Source organism: Mesocricetus auratus, unplaced genomic scaffold (assembly GCF_017639785.1).
Source record: "Mesocricetus auratus isolate SY011 unplaced genomic scaffold, BCM_Maur_2.0 Super-Scaffold_100031, whole genome shotgun sequence".
Lineage (NCBI taxonomy): Eukaryota > Metazoa > Chordata > Mammalia > Rodentia > Cricetidae > Mesocricetus > Mesocricetus auratus.
Genome location: NW_024429212.1, coordinates 5,565,412 through 5,582,413, shown reverse-complemented (window position 1 = coordinate 5,582,413; position 17,002 = coordinate 5,565,412). Strand labels below are relative to the sequence as shown.

The following is a 17,002-nucleotide window of genomic DNA, read 5'->3' as shown; positions in this document are numbered from 1 at the left end:
TAGGTGGGTCTTTGTAAGTTCCAGGAACTCACATAGCAACATAGACCAGCCTGCTCTACAAAGTGGGTTCCAGAATGGTCAGAACTGTTACACAGAGAAGCCTTGTCCATAAACAACAAACATCTTTTTTGGATGAGCTATTGTCCAAACCCCATTTTCCTTTCTTCAATTTTATTTAGTTTTATAATTTATTTTAATTTTATGTGCATTGGTGCTTTGTCTGCATGTGTGTCTGTGTGAAAGTGTCAAATCTTGGACTTACAGACAGGTGTGAACTGTCACGTGAATGCTGGGAACTGAATCCAGAACTTCTGGAAGAACAGTTAGTGGTCTTCACTTTTGAGGCAACTTTCCAGTCCCAGATTTTTATTTTTAATTGTGTGTGTGTGTGTGTGTGTGTGTGTGTGTGTGTGTGTGTGTGTGTATCTTTGTGAGGGTATGTTCATATGAGTGCAGGTGCCCACAGAGGATTTTGAATCCCCTGGAGGTGTAGTTAATAGGTATTGTTCACTGTCTGAAGTGGCTGCTGGGAACCGAACTTGGATTCTTTGCAAGAGCAATGTGCACTCTTAACCAATGCACCATCTCTCCAGCCACTTTTTGATTTCTTGGTTGTTCAGACACTGGAAGAGACTTTATGAACTTAAAAGGAGGCAAGTATGAACCAGACATGACGGTGCACACCTGAAATCCTAGCACTCTGGAGACTAAGGCAGGAGGGATTAAGTGGAGGACAGCCTCGGGAGACTCTGTCTTAATTCAACGACAAAATTAAAAAGATGAAACGAGACAAGAAAAGACTGCTCTCACACCGGCTTCCACTGGAAGCTCAGCTTTTGTCCACTGCAGTCCACCAGCCCGAGTTTTCCTCCATGACGGAATAGGTAGCGGCACAGGAAGACGTGTCACTTGTAATAGTAGGAATGACAACAAGCTGTGACCCCCTCCTTTAAATGCCCTTTCAATGTCCATTGGCTTGGACAGCTCAATTGCCCTTCAGCCAAAGGAGAAACATCTGTACAAAGAATTTTATTTATTTTCCCTAGATTTAAATATAGATGTGCTGTTCCCTCTGTGGACCTCCAAGGCATAATAGTAGCTGAGTATTTTCTATCTCTGCAATTTTCTTTTAGCAAGGCAAGGTCATATCTGGAAATATCCGTCTTCCTTCTTGTTTTTGTCTTCTGCTTCTAACCACACGATGTGGCTCTCACTGTGAAGACAGTAGCCACCCCACAATGAGACTTAGACTCTTTAGAGAAATGAAAAGCAATGGGAAAGGGGTAATGTCTCATTTCCTAAGCTTCCCAGCCAGGAATCAACTGGAGGAAGCAAACCAATGCCCAAAGACGCAGCAGGTCAGGCTTTGTCCATATATGGTGCTCCCTGGTCCACTTCCTCATCACACCCAACTCATTCTCTTGGGTCTTGAACTTTGGCATTTCCATTAAGTCCCCTCCCAGTAAGTGAGGCATAGGGCCTCTCCCACTGCTCAGGTGAAACTGCAGCATTCTGAAGCCAGTCCTGATACCAAAAAATGCCTATCTGGAGTTCAGGTGGAGAAAATCAATCTTTCTTTCTCTTCACACTTCTTTGTCTTTTAACATCATGGGGATACTCACAGATAATCCTCACATTCATGTGGAGCCATCATATTGTATGTCTACCCATTCCAAAGTGACCATCAGAAGACCCTAAGATATGGTCTCACTGCTCTGCACAGTTTCCTCTTAGGCAGTTAGGGAACAAAGTATATTGTAACATCAGTGCCCTGAGCAGACTGAGTAATAATCCTTTTTTTCTCCTTAAGTATGAGTAAGTATGGTTTAACTTGTCAAAGTCATGTGGGAATACAAAGCAAGAAACTGAAGATGTCTAATAGCTAAACCTCGGCAGATAAGTGTACTTCCTCATGGCTGGAGGGAACTGCCACCCCAGACAGTAGCCAATCAGATATGCAAGTGTTTAGATGCATTAAGCACAAAAACCAGGCAGTCATTTTCTGCTCCTGTTGTCAGCGTGGCTCCCTCCAGTTCAAAGGATCTTATGCTCCTTGTTTTATTGCTTGTACCTCAAGGCAATACAGTAATAAGATAAGTGCATCACCACGGAAACAATCAGAAATAAAGCTGGTGAACACTGACACCATATTTGATGTGACCTTGAAATCCAGACGTGTTGCTGGCCCATCAGAAACAGGTGTGTTGTTTATATGGGATTTCAAGTTGGTATCATTAGCTAAACATCTCTCAAGAATCCCAGTATGGGGCACATGAAATGTGGGCCTCCCTGTCCCATGCCAAGGTGCCAGAGTCATGCTGGTGGTTTATTTCTGCCACAGTATTAATGCATGTAAAGACTCCATTAAATTTGCTATGCTCTGAGTTCCAGAGAGGAAACAAAACAAGGCTATTCCCTGAGTCCAGACGGTACAACATCCGAGGGCAAGATGTACACCTGCCTGTGTACAAAAACAAGGCCAAGAAAGATGGTTGCAAAGTCACCCTCAGGATACACAGGTCCTTAGCTTACCACCACCCACGCCCTGGGAGGCATGAACACCAAGGCATCTGTGCCAAGCAACAGGCTTCTTGTTACCATCCTGAACCATCAATGTGGACAGGGATATCAACAATCAGGTTAAGTTTTCCCAGCTTCTTGACAACTGTCAGATTGGGATTTCTTGGAAGAAAGTAAAGAAACACGGTATGTTTTTTCCTGGTCTAAGTTTGTTAAGCAAATTGAATGCCCCAAGTCTCTGCTGCTCACTCTGACCTCATGCCTTCAGTCAGCCAAGGTCACCTTTCCCAGCTGCCACCGGTTTAGAGAGGATGTTCCCGTTTCTATGAGTGGCTTCCCTTCTTTCACAGGTTAAACATTTAGCACATTGGTCAATACACAGAAGAGGAATTTGTTGCATGATTTTTCCTGGAGATATGTAACCAAATACCCGTTCACCCTAGTTGTGACACTGGCATCAGACCAAAGAAATTGTTTCACTCACATTTAGCTCAGTGAGCCAGTGAGTTGATTTACTGGGGTAACTTGCAGGAGCATGGGTGACACAGAGCCACTACACCCCGAAAGACTCACACCAGCATGGCTGACAATTCATCTCTGGAGCCCTGACGCTGCTTCTGTTTATTTTAACTCTTGGGTAGGTAGGGGTTTTGTGAATCTTCTCTTGAGGACTTCCACAACCCTTTAAGTTTCCTTTGCCTCTGGCTGTTAGGTGCTGTATTCTTTTTTCCAGGAGGGAAGTTTTCAATTCAGAGGAAATAGCTAGGCTACAGAACATATTCAACAGACTTTTAAAATAGTCTTTTAATTTCCTTTTGTGTTTGTGTATGTGAATATGGGCATCTGCAAGTTAAAGTGTACAAAGATCAACTTTTGGGAACCGGGCTCTCTGCCCGTCAATCCCAGGATTCCAAAACTGAACTCAGGTCATCAGACTTGCAAAGCAAGCAGTTACCAGCTGAGCCATCCTGCTGGCTCTAAACTCAGTTTAAACAGACCGCATTAGACAGTCTTGCCTGATCATAGGTTTATATGTGTTCTGAGAGTGTTTATGATAACCTAGGTATAACATAACTTATGTTGCTATTGGGTTTATTAATGCATTTTTGCTTAGTATTTCCACCTTGCCTGGCTTATCAGGATAAACCCCATTGGAAGTTGAGCAGTTGTATTTTATTGCCTCCGTTTTGGCAGTATCTTGACCTGGTAACATCAACAAAAACTCCATACAGTCTGAATTATGGCTATCCTTTGCTTGTAAATACACCGCCACAATTTCAATAACCAAAAACACAGAGCCATTCGGCATGGCTTAGAAGTGAGAGCCAGGTGCCTGAAACAGGTGTGGACAGAATAATGCCAACTTCCCCCCATAACTGCTCTATTGTTTGTAAAAGGGTGTAATGAAAAAACAGTATCGGAATAAGCACATCGGAAATGACTCAAAAGTATTTTCCAAATCTGAATGAATACCTACACCACTCGAAAGTGTAAAAAAAGACTAAAACAGAACATGATGTGTGCTTACCACACACCGGGCACCTTTAAATATTTTGCACTTGTTTACTCGGGTCAGAACCATTCCTCATTCGCTTTGCCATCAAATGGGCACACAGGTGGCTGAGACCTTTCCTAGCGACACTCCTCGGCAGCAAGCCCTGGTTGAGAAGCTCTAGTTTGCAGCCCCCTCTTAATCCGCAGCGGTCCAACTTGCCCTCTTCTTCCTACAGACCCCACCCTACCTATTTTGGAAAACCTTCCGTCCGTTGGCACTGCTTTTCTAGCTTCCTAGGAATTGGCAGATATTCCAGGCGGCAGGTCAGCAAGACCTTCTTTGAGCCGCAGCGATACATGCAAGAAGACCCTGGTGTGTAGGAGATGGGGACAGCCCAAACCAGGCCTTTGCATTCACAGCTGCCTCGCTAGGCAGTGAGCTGAGGGGGAGTATGAGTGTAGACCGGCGGGGCTAGCACCAGCCCGGCGCCCGGGAGGCCTGTAGGTCCGGAGCGGGTGTCCAGAGACTGTGGCTAACCAACCGGTTTCCGCCAGGCGACGGTGGCAACGCCAGCTAGGAGAGTCGAAAAGCACCACAATGGGTCCACTGGCGCCGAGGATGGGTGGGTGGGGCCTGTGCTCACCGCGCACGCGCGCACAGAGGCCTCCGAGATCGGGTAGCAACACAGTCACGTGGCTCCACATCGGCCAATCCACGGGACCCCGGGGCGGGGCGTCCAGCGGTGCACCTCGGCGGGAGGCGGACGACTTCCGGCAATAATTGGACGCTGCAGCTCGGTGCGGTTGGCGGCTGTCTCGTCTAAAAGGGACCAGCAGGTGAGAAGGGACTCGGGACGGGGAGGGGCTGTCAGGCAGGGCGCAGCCCGGCCCGCGCTTCGCTGGCCGCCGTGCTGTCCGCTGGCCCCGGGCGGGCTGTAGGCTCGCCCACCTCCCGGGGGTCCTGGCGTCCGTCCCCCGCCCCCGCCGGCCTGTCTCCTGCCGGTCCTTGCCTCCTCCCGAGCACACCTGTCAGGGCCCCATCTTTCTGGCCTGCGTGTGGTTTCGCTGCCAGACCCAGGAAATTTTCATCTTCATCCTCACAGTCAGCTCCTTTCTGCCTGTATTCCAGTGGAGCTCCATCTCCATCCTATTCAAACTGCCCTGAACTCGGGCATCTGGAGAACTGTCCCTGTGAAGGGCCATTTTCTTTCTTTCTTTTTTCTTGCATGCAGCTCCAAGACTTAATTTCCCACCATTATCAGAAAAGGTGCCCCCCCCATTCCATTTTCCTCTGCTCCGGGGCGTGCCGTCCTACCGCATCTGTGATGATCTCTCTGGACCTCTTGGAGTAAACCCCATTTCTGACATCCAGCCTGAGATATGCAATGTGTTTTTACATGATCTTTCACAATCGAATTTACCCACATTTACAAACTTCAACTCTGATCCAAGTTGTTTGGATTTAACTCATAAAAATTTTGAAAGAAAACTTGATCAGCGGCGAAATCGAATGCGCTTATTCGATTGAAGTCTATTCATTCTATTTTTAAAAAGGGTTTTTGTCGTTGCTAATTCTGTGTGTGACTTGTGCACGAGTGCCCAAGAAGAACAGAGCCGTTGGGTACTGTTGGACTGGAGTTACAGTTGTGAGCTGCCTGATTGGAGTGATGGGAACCAAGCCTGGGGTCCTCTGTAAGAGTAGTTAGTGTGTGCCTTAGCCGCTCACCCATCCCTCCAGCACCAGGCCGTCCATTCATTCTTACTCTAGAACAGTGGAAATTATCTTTCTCAGATTTTCAGATGAAAAATGAGCGTGGAGCTTTTTTCTCCAAAGTTGAAGTTGCCTTGCTATTTTTTGCTATAACTTGTTTTATTGTAATGCTCTCAAAGCTTTTATTGTTTTGAAGATACACATAGCAGATGCACATCCTAATTATTTTTTCAGGTAACTTACGAAAAGAGCAACACACATATAAAGTAAGAAAGAAAAAAAAAGAAAAGAAAAAGGCAACCAACAACAAAAAACACACAAACTTGTTATTTTCTGGAATGTGTTTTAATAGGCTGTTAGGATTACTATAAATTGGCTAAGCACATGGATTGTGGGATGAAAGTTCATAGTTTTAAGTTTTTGTTGTGATGTAGTGGGTGAACACATGGTCTTGGGTATGCTAAGCAAGTGCTCTACCACTGAGCCTCCATGTAGAGAATTAAATTTGTAAAATGAGGATTTTTCCTACCTTACAGGTTAGTGTGAGGACTAAACTAGCTGTAACTCAGGTGAATTAGTGTTGAGCCCATTCCGAGTTCTAGCGTTTGTTGTTACTGTTTTCATTCATTAGGAGAACCATGTGCTTGTTGAAGAAGAAGAAGAAGAAAAAAAGCATATTTTTTGCTTAGTTCAGGATCTTTGGTCATAGGAGTTTCTACTAGGAAATGACTTTGGAGAATTCATCCTGTTCTCCTATAGTGCCCCCACCTTGGTGTCTTGCCTTGTGAAATGGAAACCCAGAAAAGACTTAAAGGTATTCAACCCCAAGTGCTTCCTGGCATTAATTAGCAATCGCTGTGCTTAAATTCTAGTGCAGATAGGGGCTGGCTGGATGGCTCAGTGGTCAGGAGCTCCCACATGGTGGCTCCCAATGGAATACAACTCCAGTTCCAAGAGGATAGATGCCTTTGTCTGGCCTTTACTGGGTACTGCATGACCGTGGTGCACTTATGTACATGCAAAACAAAAAAAGAAACACTCACACACACATAAAATGAAAGTAAATATATTAAAAAGTAAGTGCAGATTATACAAGCCGTGTTGCAGCTGAGTAGGCTGAGACATTACTCATACACATATATTAATTTTTCAGAAATCATTTAGGGTTTTTACTTTATATGATGGCTAATCTTGGTATCAGCTTGACACACCTGAGAGGAGGGAGCCTCTGTTGAGAATTAACTCCAGGAGGTTGGCCTATGTGGCATATCTATTGGCTGTTTTCTTGGTTGCTAATTGTAGGATGGCCCAGTGTACTGTTGGTTGTACTACCCTGGGCAGGTGGGGCTGGGCTGTGTGGAAAAAGCTAGCTTAGCAAAACACAATTTGCAAGCCAGTAAGTAGTATTCTTCTGTGGTTTCTGCTTGAGTTCCACCCTCAACGTAACCTGTGAAATGAAGTAAACCCTTTCCTATGTAAAGGTTTTTGTCAAGAGTATTTTACCACAGCAACAGAAAAGAAGCTAGACTGCCTTAGCATTTGCAAATTCTCAAAATAAAGGTAATTTTAATTTTAAATATATTAATGAAATTCTAGCAATTCATGTCTTTTAACCAAGTAGGTAATTTCCCATAAAAAGTGGGCTGCCGCTGGGCATTGGTGGCGCATACCTTTAATCCCAGCACTCGGGAGGCAGAGGCAGGTGGATTTCTGTGAGTTCGAGGCCAGCCTGGTCTACAGAGAGAGTTCTAGGACAGCCTCCAAAACAATACAGAGAGACCCTGTCTCAAAAAACAAAAACAAACAAAAGTGGGCTGTCATCATTTAGAATCTTCTAGTAACCTTATTTTTTGATACACAAAATTAGGTGCTTCACATTACATTTAAAAACCTGATGTGTGACCTTTTAAACTGCAACTTGTCTTCTGTATGTGAGAACAGTCTTTCTTGGGAGTCCTTTAATTCTTGCTTCATCTACTTGAATGCTAGGATTAAAGGTGGCCAGATGGACAGGTATGCCACCATACCTAGCCCCAGTGGCCTTTTTATTTTTTTTTAAAGTGGTGCTTGGAATTGAACCCAGGACCTATGAACACTAGGTAAGTGCTGTACTATTGATCTATAGCCCTATATCCTAGTGACCTTTGGTTACTGTTTATCTAGAGTCTGTGCCTTAGTTTTTGAACTATATAGATTATGCTTTAAAATAGTGAACTAATACTGAGATCCCAAGATCGTGTTATCACAAGTCTATGAAATAAATTTTTAAACAAACAAGTATTTTCCTCTAGGTTGAAAAAAATCTGGGACGTAAGGGTTTTATTTTTGTATTTTCTTGGGTTACTAGCTACCAAGCCTTAACAGATCCAAGTAGCTGCTGAAAGGGTTAATACGCAACTATTTTCTCATCAAACTGTTCAGTCAATAAATACAGTATATAAAGAGTTGACAGCAACCAAAACACAGTCCGCCAGAAATGCCACAACAGCTCTTTATAAATGCTGTTACAACTGTTTTGAAGCTAAGAGATAAATATACCTTACAGGGAGTGGCCTCCTAGGTTAGTGCAGTGTTTGCATCTTATCAAGCTTTCGACATTTGTTAGCCGAGGGCATGGGTCTGCACAAGACATGCGTGAGCAGCTGTTGGTTCAGGAGCTACTTTTTCCTGTTTCTGTTCTCCCTTTTCATTTTATGCTACAGACCCTAGAAAATTATCTTTCTAAACAACACTGTTCACGTTGATCCACTATTCAAAGACTGAGTCTTAGAGGGTAGAGTCAAACACCTCAGTGTCTGAAGATCTGGTCATCGTCCTAGGACTTCAGCTCAACCAAAGCTCAACCAAACTTGTCTCATGCCTTTCGGATCTCTCACATACATTCTAGCCTTCATCTTTCCATCCTCTGTGCCTGTGGCTGGCATTTCTCTCCTTCTCCATTATTACATGTATGTGTACACACACACACACACAGAGTCTGTTCTCAAGGCCTTCCTGGATGTGTTGCCTTCTTCTGTAGTTAAATTTATGTTACTGTCTTTATCACTAGTATGGTGTTCATGTTCTAAGATTGTGTATACAAGCAAGCACCACACAGAAACACATACTTTATATGAGCCGGACAGAGATTTACCTGCCTCTGCCTCCTGAGTGCTGCGATTACAGGCATGTATCACCACCACCCGGTGAGAAGAATTTTATGTTCATTATGTCTATATAAACATTTAATGTAAACTAATTTTTCTTAAAAGCAGGAGAACTATGCCATTTCTGGGTCAGGACTGGAGATCCCCTGGATGGAGCTGGATTAAAACTGAGGATGGATGGAAAAGATGTGACTCTTGTAGCCAAGAGCTCCGAAGTGAGAATGGCCAGTACACCATCAACCACAGCATGTAAGTCTCAGTGCAGTAGACTGGCTGCTGCCAGCCCGTGTGGCCTCCTGTGTTTGTCAGGTCACTGTGGAGCTCTGTCATTTACAGTTAAGCTCAGGCTGGGCCTGCTGTCCAGATGCTCCCTGATCTGTCTGCCTCCACCCTAGAGTCCTGGTCAGGGGCATTCAGCCATACCCGGCTTTCACATGGGTGCTGAGATTGAACTTAGGCATTCCTGCTTGCCCAGCAACACTGTTAGCCACGGGGCCACCTCCACAGCACCAAGCTTGCCTTGTTCCCAGTAAATAACTCCATCCCTTTCCCAGACTCCAATACCACTTGTGATGCTTTCTCTGCCTGCCCTTTTGTGACTAGATATCTGTTTTATGATAGTGTCCTCAGATCCAGGTGTGCTTAGCGTGTGCTGGTAAAGTTCCTTTGTTTTAAGACTGAATCCTTTGTTGTATGGATTAGTTATGTTTTGTTTAAATGAGCAGTTGTTGATAGACATGGGGAATGCTTAGGCATGTCAGTGTCGTGGCTGGGACTGTCACGAATGTAGGAGTGTGGACGGCTCTTCAAGACCTGCTTTCGGGTCTCTCTGTTTAGATGGTAATCTGCTCCGTAGTGAAGGACTTACTATATTGTTCCACGCTGGCTGCAGCATTTTATATTTTCACCACCAGTGTAAAAAGGTCCTCATTTTATACATCCTCGCCAACACTTACTTTCTGCACTTTGGACAGTGTAGTAGACATCTTAATGAATGTAAAGTGTTAGGGCAATGTTAACTTGTATTTCCCTAAGGTTTAACAATAACTATTGCACACATTTTCATACATCCTTAGTCCATTTGCATTTCTTTCTTGGACAAATTAAAGTTCTTTGCCTGTCCCTTGGGGGATTTGTTGTTGAAGAGTCTTTTGGTTTTTTTTTTTTTTTAAGTGGGATAAAGGATATTGCTCGTAGGACCAAAGGCTATAAAATAGGAAGTGTTTGCTATGAAATGTAGTAGACTGATAGCATATATATATATATATATACACATATATACACACACACACATATATATATAATGAAAAACTGAAAGGTCTTTTTTTTTTTTTTGGTTTTTCGAGACAGGGTTTCTCTGTGGCTTTGGAGGCTGTCCTGGAACTAGCTCTTGTAGACCAGGCTGGCCTCGAACTCACAGAGATCTGCCTGCCTCTGCCTCCCAAGTGCTGGGATTAAAGGCGTGTGCCACCACCACCCGGCAGGTTTGTATATTCTTAATACTTTTATTACTATTTGTACATGCTAAATTTTAATCCTGGAAGCATTTTTTCCCTTCTCATTTTTGTATACCTGGCTACTAAACCCATCACCAAAAATGTATGACCTCTTCCTACTTTAAAGTACCTCATAAAAATAGCAACTAGTTAAGATTTGCTGTTGTGAGATATTTGATTACACTGTGAAAAGATATGTCACTGTGACTGGCTTAATAAAAAGCTAAATGGCTAATAGCTAGGCAGGAGATATGGGCAGGACTTCTGGACAGAGATAGGTCTGGGAAGAAGAAAGGGGGGAGTCGACAACCAGACACAGAGGAGCAGGACATGAGGTAAAAACCATTAGTCAGGTGACAGCACATAGATTAATAGAAATAGTTTAATTTAAGTTACAAGAACTAGTTAGAAGCACGCCTTTGCTAAGGCTAAGCTTTCATAATCAATAAGAAGTCTCTTTGTCGTTGTTTGGGAGCAGGCTGTAGGGCAGAAAAAGACTTGTTGCATATGGTGCCCAGTATGGGACTCATATATCCAAACATGGGGCCTGAGAGAGCTAAGAAAAGTCTGGACAAGGACCCGGTTGTGGATTCTTAGTCCTGCAGTCTCTGAGGCATTTTCCTTCGATTATGACCTACAGGTCTCCTGGTGATCTCATTACCAAGTCCCCTGGTTCCCATCAAACCCTAGGCAGTTTAGGAAAGACTCAGCAGTACCAAAGGAGGGCATTATATCAGCAGAGTCAATGGATGTAGGAGCTGTGGCCGGGTCTGGGATTGCTGCAGCAGGTAGCCTGGTAATGAGTCTGTTCCCTCTCTGTAGGAGCATCTGATGGTGGCATGTCAGATATGTCTGTGAGTGCCCACAAGCTGTGCTGTGCCTGATGTACCTCCTATAGCTAGTACACAGAGAGCCCCAGTGCTGAAGCTGGCTGGTCATCCTTTCTGTAGTTTCTCCTTTCTGTGATGCTGGTTTTGGGAGAACAATAGTATTTCATTTTCCCTTTCAGTTTTTAGTTTTAGTTAAAGCTTTTTCAGGTTCAAGAGTGTCTCCATCTAGTGTCTGAGTCAATGACAACAGACTAGTGACAGTGACTGTGAGATGGTGAGAGTCAGGGACTGAATCTCCCTCCCTCCCTCCCTCCCTCTCCCTCCCTCCCTCCCTCCCTCTCTCTCTCTCTCTCTCTTTTTGTGTAGCCCTGGCTGTCCTGAAACTCAACTCTGTAGACCAGGCTGGTATAGTTTTTATTACAAAGTAAATATTTTTTTTTAAAGAAAAGATGTTTGAGTTGTTATTGCTTGATTTGAATTCCTTGTTTCATAAAAAAAAAACCACTAGCATACTTTAAATGTGTTTAAACATTACAACTCTAGCTTTCATCTGCTGGTTCCTCAGCATATTTGATAGAAACTTATTAAGAAAATGCACAGTTCAGCAAGAGTTAGCTTCAGCCAGATATTTGAAAAATGTAGATGATAAACAGGAGCGTTAATGTTTACTTGACTTTGACCAGGGACATGGCAAGTTTTAGCTCCATAGTCATATTGCTACTAGGCTCTTTTCATTGCTTTTATAGTTTTGTTTATTATGCTCAGATTTTAAAGTATTTTGATGTTTGGGAGAGTCTAAAGCATGCCAGGCGCTTCTAAAGGAACATTTCTGAAAGAAATGAGTATAAATCTTATTTCCTTCAAAAGGAAAAGAAAATGTAGTGATTAACCCTTGAGTCTCCAACTCATGACTCATGAAATTTAGTACTTCTTGCCAGGACTTAACAGGGTCTTTATTTTCATTCCCTAAAATACCAAGCAAATACTTATTTTCTTACAAAAGAAAAGCTAAATAAAATTTTCCATGAAAAACTTACTTTACTGAAGTATCTTTATTTCAGTATCTTAAATAACGGTGAAGAAGAAATATTCAGTAATGAGTGTGAATACGCAGCCAAGAAGAGGAAGAAGGAACACTTTGGAAATGACACAGCTGCTCACAGTAAGACTTTTCATTGATGACTGTGTAGTCTTTTGTTTGTGGGACATATGCATCGCCATGATGGATTGCTTGGCAGTGTTTTCTAACGAGGTACAGGGAGATAAAGGTGTTCAAGCAAGCACTGCGCTCAGTGCTACCCGTCCGTCTGGTAATCAGACTGCCCTTAACTCAGCTGTCTGCTGGTGAGGTTTGTACAACGCTGGTGAGCCGGAAGCACGCCTCCGCGTCTGAGTAGCCAGATGCAGACCCGAACTGAGCTCCTTTCTGAACAGAAAGGCTTCTAGGAGGGATGCTCTCATGTGGGGCCACTGGGGAGTGGACAGGAGCCAAAGGGGGCAGAGCTCGGCGGTGGGCAATGATGTACAGGCACAAGGCTTGAGGGGACTGTGGGTTCTGTCGCAGCCCTGCCCACCTTGGCACGTGCTATGAATACCTGTAAGGTGAAGAAGGTAGAGCACAAGGAGAAACTTCATGATCTTAGTTATGTGACCACGTGTGGCCATAACAGGTAATAAAAGACCAGAACCTACTGTTAGGTGTATACTGTACAAGCATTTACATCTGACATACCAATATCAATTTTCTAAGTTAATAAGGTATGACACTATCAAATGTTTCTTTCATGTTGAGGTATCTGAGCACTTAGGTGATATTAGGGGACAGAGTGTACTGTTTACACTTTAGCAAAAACATCTCTTAACTGGACCAACAAGATCATCTTACAGCTTCCTTAAAATCTTGAGGTTGAAATGATTTGCCTGATTTTAAAGACATTTCATCTTTGTTCTAGGTTTTTATCGTGAAAAATGGATCTATGTCCATAAAGAAAGCACAAAAGAAGTAAGTATGCCTTTAGAAAAGTGTATACTGTATTGTTTGTGTTGAATAGGTCATGTTTATTTCTTTAGTAATACAAGGTCACATTCTAACAGGTATACATATGTACATATGACAGATTTTGAGGCAGCGATTATAATCATGTTCATGTATTCATTGATATGTGCATGGCTGTGCACTGGGTATGTGTGGTACAGGTGTATGCGTGTAACTCTTTATGTTTTTCTGGTCACGTGTCTTATCTGTTAAAACCGAGGCTGTTTAAACTGCCGTTTTTTCTAAGATGGCGGGCGTAAGCGTTGTTCCAGCTTACCGCCTCAGTCCATGCTGACATCCAGCAAAAGCTGCCGGCTTGGAGATGTGGTCACTGTCACTTCTAGCAGTACGTACACACCTTTCAATTGTTAGCAGAGCCTCTTAAAAGAACCTTGCTGGGTTTTTTTTTTTTTTTTGCTTATGCTGAGTCAGGAAGACGCCCTTAAGTGAGCCGTGGCGTGAGTCTCTGCTTGTAGCTAGCAAAACAGAGCCCACCTGAGAAAATGCTGCTACCAAAAATCTGTGCTTCTCTCTGTTCTTCTGTTTCTAAAATTCCTTTAAAGCTTTTGTCATTCTACGTGGAAATTCATCATCCTACTCCTGATCACCATTATGTAAAGAGAAGCCTTTCCTTGAGAGAAGCCTTCCCGCCAGCCTGGTTCCAGAGCCACATCAGTCCCAAATAAACACACAGGAAGCTATATTAATTATGAAGCTGTTGGCCTTGCTTGTTTCTTACTGGCTAGCTCTGACTTAAGTAATTACCCCATAATTGTTAATCTAAGTATTTTTCTTACCGGAGAGGTTTCCGGGCTTCCTACCCCATGGCGTTACATCTTGACTCTCTGTGTGTCTCCTTCCCAGAGTCCTCCTGGCCTCCTAGTCCCACCTATCTTGGTTCCCTATTGGCCAACAGTGCTTTATTGACAAATACACAGGACTTCCCCCATCAAGTTTTGATCCCCATTCATCTCTGAATCAGCAAGGGTTCCTCACAACCAAGCATACATTCCTGTGTGTTTGATCCGTGTTCTGGCAGTGTGAGCTGCAGCTGCTGAAGTTATTCCTTTACCTTGTGTTTGGGGGAATAAGATGCCCATGAGCCCCTCCTTCCGTAACGCAAAGTGGCTCACAGGAAGCTGCATAGGTGGCCCTGCAGACCCTGGACTTTGTCTCTGCTTTCGATTGCTGAGCTGACAAAAGCTTTCCTATGTATGAGTCATCACATAAACCAGTCGGCTACAGTGTTTCTTGTTTCTCTACTTTTAAGTAAACCTAGTTTCTTTTAGAGACCTTGAACATCTGCATTTGCTTTATTTTACAGCTGTTAGAAAAAAAACAGGGGTACAATTTCTATTACATAATTATAAGGTTAGGATTAGTTAAGTGTTCTAGAAATGTTAATAATATCCTTATTTTTTTAATTACCGCATTTACTTACTGTGTGTGTGCGCGCACACATGCCCACATGTGCTCACATACTGCAGCAGGGATGTGGAGGTCCAAGGACCCCTTGCAGGAGTCAGATCTCCCATTCTACCATGTGGGTCCTCAAGCTTTCAGACTTGGTGGCAGGCACTTTGCCCAATTACATCTTTAAACTACCTCAGCTTCCTAGAAGACACTTGATTGTGAGAAAGAGAGCTGACTTGGTGATGGCTAATGCCTGTAAGTGGGCATAGCCCGAGTCCAGCCCTTGACATACCCGCCACTGAAAGACTGACAGAGCTGACCTGATCTGTGCAAAGCCAAGCTTGATGAAACCTCTCACCTACTTTGTGAGTCCTGTGGATTCTAGCTGGGAAAAGCAACAAGGGGAATGTCAGGAGGTTGCCAGGATGTCCTGTGCCTTCTTGGGATGGGGGTCTGGCGGGCTCACAAAGAACCCAGGGCTGTCTGTCAGATCTGCATCTGGTCCTGTGCCATCATCTTTGTCTCTGGTACTCACCCAGGGCAGCCTCTGAAGACACATGCTCTTTTTTTTTTTTTTTTTTTTTTTTTTTGGCTTTTATGAGACAGGGTTTCTCTATATTGTTTTAGAGGCTTTCAGTCCAGCCTGGCCTCGAACTCACAGAGATCCGCCTGCCTCTGCCTCCCGAGTGCTAGGATTAAAGGCGCGCGCCACCACCGCCCGGCAAGACACATGCTCTTGAGTGTCACCCCAACCTGTTCCATGAGAGATAGTAGTTACTCCAAAGAGGTACCTTCACCTCCATCAGAATTTTGTCCCTGAAAGTGAGATGCACTTCAGATTGTACTTTGAACTCTGTGCTTTGCTTCCATGCAGTGTTTTACATGTAGCAGATGCTCAGAAAGAGTGGGTGTTGGTGTGTTGTGAGAACGAGTAATGGGGTTGTACACATTAGGACTGTTAGCGCTGTGCAGTTTCCCCACGAGGCCAGCAGACACGCTGCTGCCTCTGCTGCTCTTCCACAGCCCCACTACCATGTTTCAAACTCAAAGTCACCACCGTGTGGTTCCTTACTGTCCTCCAGTTTATCTGCCCACATGACTCTAAACAGAAAACCTGTGCATAGATTTAGGTATTTCACATGCAAAAGGTGGAGTTTAAGATCTTCCTGTCCTGGGGTGAAGCCTGTACAGACTGATACGGAAGACAGAACAGCAATATTTATGGCACTGAGGAGAAAGTACATTTTATTTTTGATTCGCAGACCTTGCATCTCATTACAGCAGTTGCCTTTTCAACTGCTCAGATCCCTGGACAGCCATTGTCAGGATTGGGTCATATAAGCTCAGCATCCTCCCAGCTGTCTTTCGGAGCAGCCCCTCTAAGGCTTGCTCCTTGGTGGTTGAGCACCACCAAGTCAGAACTCCCCGCCGAGACACTCTGCTGTGCGTGTGCAACACCAGCATCCCCGAGGCCTCACGTTCACCCTGCCTTGTCCCCAGCAACAGAAAGCAGACTGGTGTTTGATGACTACTTGCATCTCTGACATTATACCAGCAGTGTGAACAAACTGTCAGTGCCTCGTGTCTCAGTTATGCACAATTGGCTTAAAGTTAGCATCGCTATATTTTCCTCTGTTCTCATTTATATCTGACATAAACTTTTAGAATTCATACAGTATTTTAGGCTCCCTAAATGACATCACCTGTTAGCTCATTTTACTTGGTTTGTTGAGCCCACTCCTTGTCTAATATTTTCTAGAGACATGGCTACTGTACCCTGGGAGAAGCCTTCAACCGGCTAGACTTCTCAAGTGCCATCCAGGATATTAGAAGGTTCACGTATGTGGTCAAAGTAAGTGGTTATTTTAGAAACAGCTTTCCTGACTCTTGATGGTTTTAAAGGTTACGAATGTGACCTGTTCAAGGTACCTTTGACAGCCGCCCAAAAGTTCATCTGTTTACAGTAGAGAAAGGAAAGGAACCAGCTTAGGAGCAGACATGGGGGACTTACAGCACTGAGGTCACAGGCAGAAGTCTCAAGCGTGGGCCGGGCGTTGGTGGTGCATGCCTTTAATCCCAGCACTCGGGAGGCAGAGGCAGGTGGATCTCTGTGAGTTCGAGACCAGCCTGGACTACCAAGCGAGTTCCAGGACAGCCTCCAAAGCCACAGAGAAACCCTGTCTCAAAAAAACCAAAAAAAAAAAAAAAGGCTCAAGCATGGTGAGACCTTCCTGCCCGGAGGCCATGGGAACCAAGATGTTCCAGGCCTCTTTGTTGGAAACTCTCAGACAGTCCAGTTCAGGAGGACCCCTGATGACTCCATTGTCTGCTTCCTGTGTTCACTCAGAATGAGTCTT

At 44.1% G+C, this 17,002-nt stretch overlaps 1 protein-coding gene across 4 annotated transcripts in view; it reads left to right on the top strand.

Moving 5' to 3' along the window:
• The first annotated feature begins 4,731 nt into the window (after positions 1-4,731).
• Positions 4,732-17,002, top strand: part of Fbxo25 (F-box protein 25) — a 28,667-nt gene continuing 16,396 nt past the window's right edge. For 3 of the 4 annotated variants that reach the window (XM_021234410.2, XM_021234411.2, XM_013122469.3), the window contains exons 1-5: positions 4,739-4,851; positions 8,977-9,120; positions 12,259-12,359; positions 13,150-13,199; positions 16,405-16,497. In XM_021234410.2, coding sequence (XP_021090069.1) covers positions 8,987-9,120; positions 12,259-12,359; positions 13,150-13,199; positions 16,405-16,497 — 378 coding nt within the window. In that variant the 5' untranslated portion in view covers positions 4,739-4,851; positions 8,977-8,986. Of the gene's footprint in view, positions 4,852-8,976; positions 9,121-12,258; positions 12,360-13,149; positions 13,200-16,404; positions 16,498-17,002 lie in introns of all 4 variants that reach the window. The other variant, XM_021234409.2, reaches the window with a different exon arrangement.